Genomic DNA, 15,965 nt, shown 5'->3' with positions numbered 1-15,965 from the left:
TCAAGAAACAGAGTTTTCGATGATAGATTTAATATGCTAAAATCAATAGATTTAAAAAAAACGTTGCTAAATCCACCGTAATGTGGTTGATGCCTTCCTCACAATAGTTTTTTTTTTTTTTTTTGGTAAAACAAAAATGTCGACCTACAAATGTTCTCTGAATAAAACTTCATATACTCATTACTCCATAGGATTGTCAGATATTCAATCTTTTGGACTCGTTGGATAGGTATATAGATTACGCATCCAACGATAGGTCACATGACTAATCCGGACATCGTTTCCATCAAAATATCTGAGATCCGATGTTTAAGACTCATTTGAAAGGTCTTTCAATTATCTAACTAACGTCACATGATATGGACCTGGACATCATTTTCAACGAAATATCTGAGATCTGGCTTCAAACGAGTGAATAAACAACACTTATGTGCTCATAACTTTTGATAGGGTTCTCAATGTTTTGACCTCTTTGAAAAGGTCTTTTGATTACCAATCTAACTAGGGGTCACACGATAGAACGGGACCACGTTTCCATCAAAATATCTGAGATCCGGCCTCTAAAAAGTGCATAAATAACACTTAAGTACTTATAACTTATGATAGGGTTCTTCAATCTTTTGAACTCGTTGGAAAGGTCTTTCCAATACCTTTCTAAAAATGTATAACATGACGGGGTTTCTTACAAAAACCACCCTTTTTACGATCATCCGGACTTTTGTTAAAATCATATTTTTAGCATAACTTTTGAAGTACTTTTCTAAACTTCATAATATTAACTAGGGTCTTACGGGACCCCAAGACGGATCAAATGAGACTAAAACGGTCCTAATCGGTTCAGCCAGTCCGGAGATAATCGAGTGCATTTTTTTGTGCACGGACTCACAACCAGACACACGCACAGACATTTGTTCAGAATTTGATTCTGAGTCGATAGGTATACGTGAAGTTGGGTCTACAATGTCGAATTAGAAGTTCATTTTTCAAGTGATTTTATAGCCTTTCCTCAGTAAGGTGAGGAAGGCAAAACGGTTGATGGTGATTTCTATCACTACACCCAACCACGGTCGCATGATTGTGATACATGGCGGCATGAAAGTATGTCAGAATCTGCATAAAATCATTCCTCATGCATTTTTTGCGATATAGGGGTATGACATTTTTGCCCGTTACCGACAATTTTCGACATAACCGACGGCTGATTGATTGCATTGCATATAAAAAAAATCTTAACGGAACGAGGATTGAACCATCAACTTCAAGGTTGCTGATCCGACACGCTACCACCGCGGCATGGACGCTTGATGAATTGTGAGGGACAGAGCGCGAACATATTGTTCTCTCTGGAGTGTTGCTCGGGGACGCGCCAGCTTTATATGTGATGGTGAGAACTGCAGATCGCTGACATGTTTGCACGCGGGCAAAATTGAGCTATGAGCTTGCTGCAAAAACTGTTATAAAATGTAACATTTTCTGTAGCAAATCCACTGTTGCAGATTTTGAGCTATATATTTCCTTTGGGTGTACATCATTCAACAAAATAAAAATAAAAATCTAAACACAACCTGTAAAAATAAAAACTTTCTCGATTGAACTCCAAATTTATAAATAATCCTATTTATAAATCATGCAATAATTACTCAAAAAATCAATTTGAAGGGGGGGGGGGGGGGAGATCAACAGAATGTGACGTACTTTTCGAAGGGGTTTGGAGCCAGCGTGACAAAGTGTGACATAGGGAGGAGGGGGGGTTAATTTTGGCCGATTTTAGCGTGACATACTTTATGGATGACGCCTAACATGCTAATTCCAGACAACGTTTTCATCAAAATTTCAGAGATCCGGGATATTCCGGGTACGGAAATATCAGTTAAGTGCTCACAACTTTTGTTAGGGTTATCTTATCTTGATTTCCGGACTTTTGTCTAAATCGTTTTCTTAGCATAACATTTGATGTACTGAACTAAACCTTATGATTTATAGATAGTGACTTATGGGACCCCAAGACGGATCGAATTCGTCAAAATCCGTACAGCCAAAAACGAAGTTGACTTTATAGCTGTCGGCCACCATTGCTAGTACCAACCACTAGTGTCTTCTTTTTTATCTACAAGGACTTCGCCGCCCTGGGCTCCTAAGTGTATGAAAGTATGGCACGGAGCGACGGCGCCGAATACCCATATTTAGCTCGGTCTAATAGGAAGATGGTTGAAAATCTATAAAAATAGATTAAATTTTCAGAACTCTGTCGAAGTGCCAATGCTGATGGCCAGTATAAAAAATCATGCAATTTGATACCCATATTGCTAAAATTCGTAAAGGTTGGGAAAAGTCCTCTCACAGGAGCATCCTCTTTGCATTACACGCAAAAAAAAGCGTTCCCGTAGCCATGAACAAAAAATCACGAATTTAGCAAACAAACGTGTTCATGGAAACGTGAACAAATTCATGAAATCATGGTACAAAAATCATGAAATCATGATATGCCCTTCATAGAGTTATGAACTAGTTCACGAACTTGTGATCCTTGTTTAAAGCCAAAAGATTGCGTTACTTTTTCGAAGTCGACCAGTAACGCTTGGGAAATCAGACGTGTTTTGACGTGCTGGCCAGCTGGTTGGTGGATTTGGTGTGGGTGTTGATTTTCAGAGAGAAAATAAAATGATTAGTGTGATTGAATTTATCAAAAGCCTTATTAGTTTTTCGACAGTTTGGCCTCTGGGGCATGTTCGCGTGGTTAAGGTAAGTTATGTAAGGGACAATTATTCGCATGGAGAGGAGTATTATTTCAAGGAAAAAGTACAGTCCAGACTCGATTTTCCATTATTTTGACTGCTGGGTGACAATGCATGTAGGCATTTATGTGAACAGGGGCAGATCAAGTATTTTCAGTATTTCGGAAATTTCAAGAATTCCAGGTACCGTAATCTGGGGTGAATCGGGACTACAGTCTGAATAGGGACAACAATTTTTAGAGCACTTAAAGCTTTTAAATTTGGAAATGGATGTACCGTAATCTGGGGTGAATCGGGACTACAGTCTGAATAGGGACAGTAGTTTCTATAGCACTTAAAGCTTTTAAATTTGGAAATGGATGTACACATTTAGTTGGCCTGAGTCTGTTCTAACCGAAACCAACCAGAATAATCAAAATATTGTGCTCCAACATGGTTAAAACTGCTGTCCCAATTCGCCCCATGTGTCCCGATTGACCCCAGTTTACGGTACACATTTTGTTGGCCAGAGTCTGTTCTAACCGAAACCAACCAGAAAAATCAAAATACTGTGCTCTAACATGGTTAAAACTGCTGTCCCAATTCACCCCATGTGTCCCGATTGACCCCAGTTTACGGTACTTAAAGTTTTTAAGAAATATTACAGTATTTAATGTTTCCAAAATAGGTATTCAATTCAAGTGTTTCAAAATTCAAGTATTTCGAGTATATATTTCAAGTTTAACAAGTGTTTCAAGTATTTCAAGTGTTTTAAGTATTTCAAATATTTCAAGTATTTCAAACATTTCAAGTATTTCCTGTAATTTAAATTTTAAAAATTTCTAAGATATTCAAAGTATTCCAAATATTCAAAGTATTTGAAGTATTCAAATATTTTATATTTTAAAAGTATTTAAAATATTTAAATAATTCCAAGTATTCATTATATATCTAATTCTTAAAGCATGCAAGTATTTCAAGAATCAAAGAAGATCAAGTATCTAAATATTTCAATGTATGAAAGCAGGGTTTCGAAGTCAGGTGAGTTTTGATGAAGTCGGAGTCGACTCTGGCTTCTGAAATTTTTGCGACTCTGACTCAAATTCCAACATCAACTTGCCAACAAGATTTGAATTCACCTACTCAAGCTTCAAAGAATTTTCTGGCTCCAACTCCCGCCCTGAAATGACCCTACTCCATTTGTATTTTTGTATTTTTGTATTTTTGTATTTTTGTATTTTTGTATTTTTGTATTTTTGTATTTTTGTATTTTTGTATTTTTGTATTTTTGTATTTTTGTATTTTTGTATTTTTGTATTTTTGTATTTTTGTATTTTTGTATTTTTGTATTTTTGTATTTTTGTATTTTTGTATTTTTGTATTTTTGTATTTTTGTATTTTTGTATTTTTGTATTTTTGTATTTTTGTATTTTTGTATTTTTGTATTTTTGTATTTTTGTATTTTTGTATTTTTGTATTTTTGTATTTTTGTATTTTTGTATTTTTGTATTTTTGTATTTTTGTATTTTTGTATTTTTGTATTTTTGTATTTTTGTATTTTTGTATTTTTGTATTTTTGTATTTTTGTATTTTTGTATTTTTGTATTTTTGTATTTTTGTATTTTTGTATTTTTGTATTTTTGTATTTTTGTAATTTGTATTTTTGTATTTTTGTATTTTTGTATTTTTGTATTTTTGTATTTTTGTATTTTTGTATTTTTGTATTTTTGTATTTTTGTATTTTTGTATTTTTGTATTTTTGTATTTTTGTATTTTTGTATTTTTGTATTTTTGTATTTTTGTATTTTTGTATTTTTGTATTTTTGTATTTTTGTATTTTTGTATTTTTGTATTTTTGTATTTTTGTATTTTTGTATTTTTGTATTTTTGTATTTTTGTATTTTTGTATTTTTGTATTTTTGTATTTTTGTATTTTTGTATTTTTGTATTTTTGTATTTTTGTATTTTTGTATTTTTGTATTTTTGTATTTTTGTATTTTTGTATTTTTGTATTTTTGTATTTTGTATTTTTGTATTTTTGTATTTTTGTATTTTTGTATTTTTGTATTTTTGTATTTTTGTATTTTTGTATTTTTGTATTTTTGTATTTTTGTATTTTTGTATTTTTGTATTTTTGTATTTTTGTATTTTTGTATTTTTGTATTTTTGTATTTTTGTATTTTTGTATTTTTGTATTTTTGTATTTTTGTATTTTTGTATTTTTGTATTTTTGTATTTTGTATTTTGTATTTTTGTATTTTTGTATTTTTGTATTTTTGTATTTTTGTATTTTTGTATTTTTGTATTTTTGTATTTTTGTATTTTTGTATTTTTGTATTTTGTATTTTTGTATTTTTGTATTTTTGTATTTTTGTATTTTTGTATTTTTGTATTTTTGTATTTTTGTATTTTTGTATTTTTGTATTTTTGTATTTTTGTATTTTTGTATTTTTGTATTTTTGTATTTTTGTATTTTTGTATTTTTGTATTTTTGTATTTTTGTATTTTTGTATTTTTGTATTTTTGTATTTTTGTATTTTTGTATTTTTGTATTTTTGTATTTTTGTATTTTTGTATTTTTGTATTTTTGTATTTATGTATTTTTGTATTTTTGTATTTTTGTATTTTTGTATTTTTGTATTTTTGTATTTTTGTATTTTTGTATTTTTGTATTTTTGTATTTTTGTATTTTTGTATTTTTGTATTTTTGTATTTTTGTATTTTTGTATTTTTGTATTGTTGTATTTTTGTATTTTTGTATTTTTGTATTTTTGTATTTTTGTATTTTTGTATTTTTGTATTTTTGTATTTTTGTATTTTTGTATTTTTGTATTTTTGTATTTTTGTATTTTTGTATTTTTGTATTTTTGTATTTTTGTATTTTTGTATTTTTGTATTTTTGTATTTTTGTATTTTTGTTTTTTTGTATTTTTGTATTTTTGTATTTTTGTATTTTTGTATTTTTGTATTTTTGTATTTTTGTATTTTTGTATTTTTGTATTTTTGTATTTTTGCATTTTTGTATTTTTGTATTTTTGTATTTTTGTATTTTTGTATTTTTGTATTTTTGTATTTTTGTATTTTTGTATTTTTGTATTTTTGTATTTTTGTATTTTTGTATTTTTGTATGGTTTGTTGACTTTACATTAAATGGTCATAGTTTTTAATTTGATGAATTTTGATATGTCACATGCCATGGTTCCTTGCAAATTCCGAAGTGTCCCCAAGTGGCCATCGGTTACCGGTGACCCGTTCCGGAGTGGCCAGGTTGGACCAGGTTCCGTCGGCATTGCTCCAATAAAGCAGGTTCTTAGTATCTTTCATCTGCGGCCAAAAAATCCAAAATCGGTTAAATTATCTAATTTTGGTATGCGAATAACTAATTGCAGATAAATATATCCGTACCCGGGCCAAAATTAAATAGTTCATCACGTAATAATTGAATGATACCCTGCAACTGTCACTTTTCCGTATAAGGATTTCTGAACGTTCTTCGCCTCTGTTTCAAAGCTGTGGCAACGCCCACAAAATTCCCCCGAAGAAAAATTTCATGCTTTTTGTTCGCATGAGCGTGAACAAATGTATGATTTGTTTCCCATTACCATGAACGAAGTTTATGAATACGAGATCAGGAAAAACGAAACCAGACCTGGCGTTACGGTTTTTCGTGAACAAACGTTCATGGAAATCGGTTGCAATCATGCATTTGTTCACGGTGCAAAATCTTATCATAAAATTTGCTTTGTTTCCTATTTTCATGGTACGTTGTTCACGTTTACGCGAACGGACTTTTTTGCGTGTATTAGTTTGTCAAAAAAAAGTCTGCCCACATGGATAGAAATCTTGTGAGCTAATCCGGTACAAATTCGGCAATATTTATTTACCTGAATTACTAACAGGATTTCTATCAATTTACATTTTGTTTTGTTTTCAGCGCAAAACATTATTTCTGGAGCAACACGAGAAAAGGGCGGATAAGCATTTTGACATCTAGAACTATTTTGCAAATTCCGAGCCAACAGGTAACTTTTTCACAAAACTCGATGTGTTAAACAATAGCTGGCCTTCTCAGCTACCATCTAACGTAGCGAGTTTTGTTAAATAGTTACCTGTTGTGTCGGAATTTGCAAAATAGTTCTAGCTGTCAAAATGCTTATGCGCCCTTTTCAAATGTTGCTCCAGATTTTACCCTTATTTTTCGCAATTAAAACAGCTTGAGGTTTCTTATAAAAAACTAAATCCACTCCGGGCTAAATACGTTCATCTTCGTTGCTACTAAAATGCTAAACACGTTCGCTCCATGGAGGGGTTAGGAGGAAACACACGAGCAAAAACCTGTTAATTTGAAACACACTCGCTGTCACGTCCAATTTTTTGTCAACGCGCGCAATGCTCCCCCTTAATGGAGGACCATGTCCAACCTGTCCTGACAGCACTGACCCTTGCGGAATTTATATCGTTGCGGTGCGGTTCTATTGCACGGTTTAACAGAAAAAAAAAATCCTTAACTTTCGTTACGTTTGTGGGGTTTGTGAGTTTAACTTCAACTTTAGTGGAATAATTTGTAGATTTACACAATTTCATATTGTTCAATTGTTTAAAGATCTTAGGTTTGAGGGAAAAAATCTCTCAATAAATGGTTTAAAATTAGTTTTGTAATTCCTGTTACAAACTGAGTGAACATGTCCAGGACATTGTCTACCGTGTACGGTACGGGTTTCAAGCAGAACAGTCCCATTTGCACATTTTTTTTTTTTAGAAAAAAGCTTATTCTAACAATAATTGTACCAACTTCCTTTAATAGGTGATTTTTTCAAAGACTTACATACATGTGAATCCGTTGAATTTCTAAAATTTGGTATGAATTCACATTTGATTAATTTTTAAGCCTGTTCCTTTAGCTTCAATTCAAAGTTCATTTCTATAACAACAAACAATCTCCCTCAAAATTCGTTGCCATACATTCTAATGAATACTTGAATTTACTTGAAAAGGGGGTAATAAAACTAGAGCATAATATGCCACAATAAACCATCACTTCCAGATGAAGCCGGCAACTGGTCTTCCAGCATCGTGGGTGCTTCTGCTCGATGAGCACAAATTAATATTTATGGCATTTCGTGAGTTCATTTCAGCTTTGTGGTCCAGACCGTTTGCAATCATTATCGAAGGTGATGAAGGAAGTGAACCGGTGAAATTAGTTTTCGCTTCTTGATGGCTTGGTTTTCCTGTTTGGATTATTATGGGTTTATTTTTTCTTTCTCTCCCTCTTCTGAGGAATCTCTGGAAGTCCAGCAAAACTCACTTAATCTGTTTGTACTACCAATCTGAATATTTGATCAGGTCGCGAGCCAAATCGTGCCAGCACTTCCCATCCATAAATTATTACTCAAGGCCGCGTATTACTGGGGATTTAATCAATTTTGTTCGCTTGTTCTTTCCCCAAACAGATTTACTTCTCTGCCTGGTAACGATGCCGCTGACGCTGGTGGAAATTCTCACCAAGTACTGGCCGATGGGCCGGCTGCCGTTTCTGTGCAAGTCGATCGGGACGCTGCAGGCGACCAGCATCTTCGTGTCGACCATCTCCATCACGGCGATCGCTCTGGACCGGTACCAGGTAAGGGGGTTTTGGAATGCCGCAGTCATGCAAACTTGTGTTGTCTTGAAATTTTACAATCTTATTATTTAACTATTTGGTTTAAAATTTAACAATATTGGAATCGTAAAAACTTTTAGTATAATAAAATACAAACATACAATTTCCTGTTGCAATCCCAATACCTGAGCTTGTCAGCAGCAAAAAATTACAAAATTTTGAGTTAATTTGCCATCGTCATTTGTTTCGCGTTACGTAATAAAAGATCACTCTTTTGATAACTGAATTGAGAAAATATCAAAGTAAAGTGATTGTAAGGAAACCATAATGGGATCTAAGTGATCAGAAGATATCAGGACTGCTTTTCGAGTGTCTCTTACTCCAACTTCGGCTCAACAAAAAGGGCAAACTCCTCCGACAAAATTGATGAAAAACTCCTGAAGTTTTCGCCGACTTCGATTTCGGTCCTCAAAAAGACCCGACTCCACAGGCCTGGTAACCGTAACCTTGGATTAAAATAAACAGTTCATTCTGCTCTGTGTTTTTCTACATTGAGTAACGAGCTGTATGGGCTGCTTGTCAATGCTGTAAATCGTTGAAAGCAACGGCGTTTTCTTCAACGCTGTCGTTGATCGTTGATTCCATCGTCAACGTCACAGAGGCGTTGATTTAAGGTTTTAAGGTTTTTTTCTCCAATTTTCCGAGCCGAGAAATTGTCAGATTTTCACCGGAATTTTTATTCCGACGATATAAAAAAATGTCACGAATGTTGCCCAACTGGATAATTATCGACAGAATTCGTTTTCTATGATTTATGTGACAGATCCAGAAAATTGTACATGATATCATGACAAAGCTCATGTCGGAGCGAAGTTGCCTACGGTCGGTGATCAAATAGTTTCGATCGAACCCCAAGGGATAAATCTTCCATGTCGTTGCTGTCGTGCTAACTTGTCGTATGTCGATTTTGGACCAAACTGAGTTAAGATCGCCATTTTGTGCAGCTCACAATGCCTCACTTTTTGACCTTTACAGATCCCCTAAATTCGATTTCAAACCTGAGATATTCAATAAAAACCGAAAAAAAACTCCGTACATTTTTGTCACTTTTCATATGAAAGAAGTTTCATTCTTGTCGTGCTATCTTGACACATCCTGAAAATTGATGTAAGTGTGACAATTGGGCAAAGGGATTTCAGGTCAGAACACGTTTGACACAGGAACGAGCTCGACTACCGTAAACATTTTCAGATATAACTCGGAACTCCAGCAACCAAATTCAACCAAATTTCAGGACGATGCACAGAATGATCAACCACACAAAACGTGTTTGTTATTGTTTACATTGCGTGCTCTCGTTTTTGGTTATTCAAGGTCAAACATTAAAACACGTTTTTCTCGGAACGTAAAAAAAGAGACGAACGACAAGTGGTGCCGAAAACCAATCGCAGTAGGTCAGAAAAATTTTGGTTACTCTTTGAGGCGTTGACTATCGATAATCAACGCAATTTAAATCAACGCCTCCGTTGACGTTGACGATGAAATCAACTATCAACGACAGCGTTGACGTTGATTCGACGATTAACATCATTGCTGCTTGTGCACCAAAAGGAAAAATAAATATCAAACTCTGCAACAGTGGATTTGCTGCAGAAAATGGTACTTTTTATAACAGATTTTGCAGCAAGCCCGTGTAACATTTCATGCAGAATCTGATATACTTTCATGCAGCCATGCATCACAATCATACGACCGCCGTTTGGGTGTACAAGTCCAATAATAAACGTCCTTTTGAAGTGTAACTTTAGATAAGTTTTTGGTTAAATCCACGAATTGATCTTATTTTGGGTCACTAAACATTTTTCTTGTATTAAACCAGTGTTTTTTAAGGTCACAGTGTATTTGCATTTATGTATGTGAATGTTTTTCGAAACAACAGCAATTTTAATTTTTTCTGAATTCATTTTTTTCTAAATATTTTTGTTTTATAAATGTGTCGAACAAAAACTAAAACTCTGAAATGTCTTTTAAAGTTATTTTTATGTTTATTGCATTCTCTGCATTTGTAAAAGTTATTTAACATCTTTTTTGTTATTTTTTTTCTAAAAAAAAGGTGCAGGTGGTTATGTTACACATGACCAGTATGACAAAGAACTTTGCAAGATGATTGTTGAAATTTTCGATTAGAATGTCCGGTCCAAATTCCCCCCTTATAATAACCGTCCTATCGAACTAAGGGGACGGAAATTGCAAGTGGAGCTGAAATAGAAATCGAAGTGAAATCAATTTACTTTCCTTCACCACTCGAAAGTTACCAAGATGCGGGAATGTTTTTACAAGGCTGTTGCAAGCAATCGGCGGCAGTAAAGGAAATTTGAAGAGCAGACATTAAAAACTACCCTTTACAGGGCTCTTAATGATTACGAGATAGTTATTCTAAATTTCCAGAAACAGATTTTCACAGTGGCACAAAAAAGTGTGCATTGCAGTAGTCTATTTATTACTTCCTGCCTAATAAGCAATATATTTTAACTGCTTAGCATTAGCATATTTTAACTGCTTAATTTCAGATAATGGCCAAATGCAACTTTTTATGTCCAGTATCAAAAATCATTAAGTTTGATACCCATATTACCCCAACTCTTACGGTCCGGCAAATGTCCCCTCATCGGAACATCCCCGGGGCCTCCGGCCACTCCGGATTGTGGCCACTACTGCCAAAATGTCAAATTTCATGTCCGGTGTCAAAAACCATTAGGTTTGATACCCATATTGCCCCAACTCTTACGGTCCAGCAAATGTCCCCCCATCGGAACATCCGCGGGGCCTCCGGCCACTCCGGATTGTGGCCACTACTGCCGAAATATCAAATTTAATGTCCAGTATCAAAATCCTTAAAGTTTGATACCCATATTCCCCCAACTCTTACGGTTCGGCAAATGTCCCCCCATCGGAACATCCGCGGGGTCTCCGGCCACTCCGGATTGTGGCCACTACTGCCAAAATGTCAAATTTCATGTTCAGTATCAAATACCATAAAGTTTGATACCCATATTGCCCCAACTCTTACGGTCCGGCAAATGTCCCCCCATCGGAACATTCGCGGGGCCTCCGGCCACTCCGGATTGTGGCCACTACTGCCGAAATGTAAAATTTCATGCCCAGTATCAAAAACCATAAAGTTTGATACCCATATTGCCCCAACTCTTACGGTCCGGCAAATGTCCCCCCATCGGAACATCCCCGGGGCCTCCGGACACTCCAGGTGGTGGCCACTACTGCCAAAATGTCAAATTTCATGTCCAGTATCAAAAACCATAAAGTTTGATACCCATATTGCCCCAACTCTTACGGTCCAGAAAATGTCCCCCCATCGGAACATCTGCGGGGCCTCCGGACACTCCAGATTGTGGCCACTACTGCCGAAATGTCAAATTTCATGTTCAGTATCAAATACCATAAAGTTTGATACCCATATTGCCCCAACTCTTACGGTCCGGCAAATGTCCCCCCATCGGAACATCCGCGGGGCCTCCGGCCACTCCGGGTTGTGGCCACTACTGCCGAAATGTAAAATTTCATGCCCAGTATCAAAAACCATAAAGTTTGATACCCATATTGCCCCAACTCTTACGGTCCGGCAAATGTCCCCCCATCGGAACATCCCCGGGGCCTCCGGACACTCCAGGTGGTGGCCACTACTGCCAAAATGTCAAATTTCATGTCCAGTATCAAAATCTCTAAAGTTTGATACCCATATTGCCCCAACTCTTATGGTTCCGCAAATGTTCCCTTATCGGAACATCCCCGGGGCCTCCGGCCACTCCGGATTGTGGCCGCTACTGCCAAAATGTCGAATTTCATGTCCGGTATCAAAAACCATAAAGTTTGGTACCCATATTACACCAACTCTTACGGTCCGGCAAATGTCCCCCCATCGGAAAATCCGCGGGGCCTCCGGCCACTCCAGGTGGTGGCCAGTTCCAATGATCGACTCACGCGACCGGCATGTCTTAGCTGGTCCTTGCCTCCAAGCCATCTGCTCCCGGACCTCCAGGCCGTCTGCTACCGGGCCACCAGGCCATCTGCTTCTGATGTGTCCTCGTCGTCGTCCAGCAATAGAATGAATTTTCGGGACCGACCGAGCCGAGTTTTGTTGGCTCGTCGACGATCCGAAAATTATGAGGTGGAGTGGGGGAGATTTTAGATACATCAATCTCACGTCTCTCGATCGACTGATTGGGAAACGTTCGTTCATCCAACCAGCGTGCACCAAAAAGAGGGGAAATTTGCCGAGAGGGGAATTCGTCACGTAACGTTTTCGCTTCGCGAAAATTTTGGATTGACACCACGTATAGAAACCTTAGGACAAAGTTCTTTGTCAAAACAATATCAGACAAGATTTTTAAAAAGTAAAAGTGAGAGTGTAAAAAAAATAATCTTTTAGCAAACACTCTTGCCAAAACTGTGAAGTTTGTGCAATGATACCAATTAGTTGAATATTAAGAAGAGGAATCAAGCCTTTTTTTTATTTTGCCAAGAAGGAAATAGATTAAAAAAGGTTGAAACCACTGTGTTACAAGTAACCGTGGGCTTAGGATTTCCAGACAATTAAATACGCTCCGTTGTACGTGAAGTGGCTACGCGAATCGACTTCAATTTTGCGTGTAAGGAGTACAACTTTATTTCGACGTATTAATTTTTCCCTAAAATGCATGTTTGGGAAGGAAAATAAAGGTAATTCAGTACAGGAATTCAGTGAAACTTATCTAGATAAGTTTGTTTGCTTACGTTTAGTGCCCTATGTCCACTCGTAAGCCGGAATGATCAACATGCGGTTCGTGTCAGTCGGTGCGCTATAGAATTCATAGATATTAGATTCCCGCAGTTCATAATCGCAAGTTACGCTTTACCTGATCGACAGTTTACTTAAAAGTTAATTATAATAGAATCCGCTAGAGTTTGTAGCGCTTTTTTCTGGGCAATAGAATGTGCTTACGACCTGGTTAGAGATATGTTGATAATTAGTAATTTCGCAATAAATTCATGTCGCATTAGTACCTGCGTGAAGGTGCTCTAAAAACAGTTTTCTCGAGCACAATTATCCTTAAACTAGGTAAATAAGATGCCTACGAAAGCTAGAGATTGATTTTCAGTGAAGCGTCGGCCTACTGCGATTTTACACGATAGATTCAATAGAGTACAAGTGCATCTATTGTCCCTAGCGCCTTTTATTCCTGGTGGTGGTATTGGTTCTATTTCGTTGCACTGCTTGTTCGTCGATCCCTTCTCCAGCTTCGGGTGTGGCTGCGTTTCTGGGTTCTGCTCTCGGGTCGATCATCCGAGGGGTGCCTGCCTCGGAGGTGTTGTTGTCGTCGGTAGCACGTCCAAGTGACGTAACATTCCCCCCCGGTACGCTGGGAACTTGTGGCAGCTTACCTTCATTAACACCGACGTCAAGAACAGCAAGCTTTACAGCCGGCCGTTCGTAGAACCGCTCGCTCGTACGCACGACTGCACTACGTACCTGGCCGTCCTTGCTGGTGTTAGTGCTGACGACACGTCCCATAGAGCTTTATGACGTTTCGCGTACGCACACTAGCGCACCATTTGATTTTGCTGGCCGGACAAAATTTAACCTCACTTTTTTTCGTGTACGTACACGCAATACATACGCACGTAGATAGCTCTATGGGCCAGCTGTTGCGAGGGTGATCGGGATCTGCGATGACAACAACGCCGCCCACTTGAATAGGTTTCACTGGTTGATGCCACTTCGTGCGTCGGCAGATTGTGGGCAAATACTCCTTTACCCATTTCTTCCAGAACAAGTTGGCGTAGATCTGTGACGCCTTCCAATTGTTACGTAGCGCGGTGTGTCCATTGTCGAATGCGACAAGTGGTTTGGAACCACTGGATGAACCAAGCAAGAAGTGGTTAGGTGTCAATGCGGGGGTGTTATCGTCCTCGACTGGGATGTAAGTTAGAGGGCGTGAGTTGACGATGTTCGAGATTTCCAGCAGGGTGTTTCTTAGCACCTCATCTGAGGGGTTTCGTGGGAGTTTCATTTGGTTCAGGATTTTTTTAACGGATTGGACTAGCCTCTCCCAGCTTCCTCCCATGTGTGGCGAACTTGGTGGGTTGAAGGTCCATTTAGTGTTGGTAGTTGTGAATTCCCTGATGAGCTGATTTTGGTCAACCTTTTGGTAGGCCTTCTTGAGTTCGCGATCTGCACCGATGAAATTTGTTCCTTGATCGCTGATGAGCTCCAGTGGTGTTCCACGAATGGCCATGAAGTTGCGCAAAGCAAGTATACATGAGTCGGTAGTAAGTGTGTGTGCGATCTCGATGTGGACGGCTCTTGTCACGAGACAGGTGAGCAACACACCCCAACGCTTCTCAACTCGTCGCCCCACTGCAACGGAAATCGGACCAAAATAGTCCACACCGGTATAAGAAAACGGCCTCGTGAATGCGGCTACCCAAGTAACCGCGAGGCACTAAATAGCGGCATTAAATCAGCATTATATTGGCATTTAATACCAGAAAATAATGCTTCAAAACATTAAATCAGCACTTTTCCCTTGAGAAATATTTCAAGTGGCGCACAGTGATGCCGATTTAATGCCTCATCGAAAGCTCGAACAAAAAAAACTGCTTTATCGACGTCAAGGCTGGGGGAAAACAAAGGACAGCTAGCTGCTCCACACACTTGGTGGTGGGCCTCCATTGTTTTTTTTCTCCTGTTGCATTCCATGTGTGAGTGTGACACTTTGATGTTATTCTTGCATTTTTCTCGTCGATCTCCAGGATGCGCGCCAGCCAACTGATGTATTCTGAAATGAGTGTTTGTTTTGAAAGTTTTAATCGATGTGGTTGATGCATCGAACATTAAGGAAGACTTTCTTTCTGCTGTTTCGAGTTTCTGGTTCATGAGAAAAACCCGCTGTCATTTTGTTGGACGAAAATTATTGACGAGTCACTCAGCAAATTGCGGCCATCCAGTCAAGTACCGTACAATCAATTACGGAAGGCTTGGGGTTAATAGGGACAAGTAATGGCTAACGGCTAACGTAAACTGTTTGTCCGAGGAGTGCTTGGTCCACGGTTGGCAAAATTTCACAAAGTGTATCAGACTTCCGGAAAGCAGCTTTTTGCTTGCGAGAAAAGTCATTCAATTTACCAGAGAACTTTTGATAATGTCCTTTGTGCTATGGGCATATGTTTTGAAAAATTTGGTTTAATTACAGGCTGTAGTTTTCCACAAAAAAAAATAAACAAAAAACACTTCAGTCAGCGGGAATTGAACCCAGTTCACGCAAAAATAAAACTGTTGCACACTGGGGGAACTGCGCCTTAGCCCGCACGCTTATTGGAACGGTATAACGGGAGAAGGATAAAAGTCAATAAGAGCGTGCCTGGCTGAAATGTTTCCCGTATGAATGGGTTACTTTGTTGATAAACATCAAATGCTTTGAAGCACATTTTCAAGGTCGTAAATGGTGATTTAATGCCAGTTGTAATGCTACAAAGTCTTGGTACTTTGAGGCATTCGCAAAGCTTATTTACTACTTCAAAACATTCGAGTGCTGATTTAGTACTGAATAAATACTTCAATTTAGTGCTTGTGGTTACTTGGGTAGTCTAGCTGG

General features: G+C 37.3%; 1 protein-coding gene across 1 annotated transcript in view; it reads left to right on the top strand.

Annotated features, from left to right (window-relative positions):
* Positions 1–15,965, top strand: part of LOC120429014 (uncharacterized) — a 53,249-nt gene that overhangs the window by 23,660 nt on the left and 13,624 nt on the right. The window contains exons 3-4 of the mRNA XM_052706013.1: positions 8,165–8,334; positions 13,111–13,126. Coding sequence (XP_052561973.1) covers positions 8,165–8,334; positions 13,111–13,126 — 186 coding nt within the window. The remainder of the gene's footprint in view (positions 1–8,164; positions 8,335–13,110; positions 13,127–15,965) is intronic.

This window comes from Culex pipiens, chromosome 1, assembly GCF_016801865.2.
Source record: "Culex pipiens pallens isolate TS chromosome 1, TS_CPP_V2, whole genome shotgun sequence".
Classification (NCBI taxonomy): domain Eukaryota; kingdom Metazoa; phylum Arthropoda; class Insecta; order Diptera; family Culicidae; genus Culex; species Culex pipiens.
This window is presented reverse-complemented; position numbering and strand designations above follow the sequence as displayed.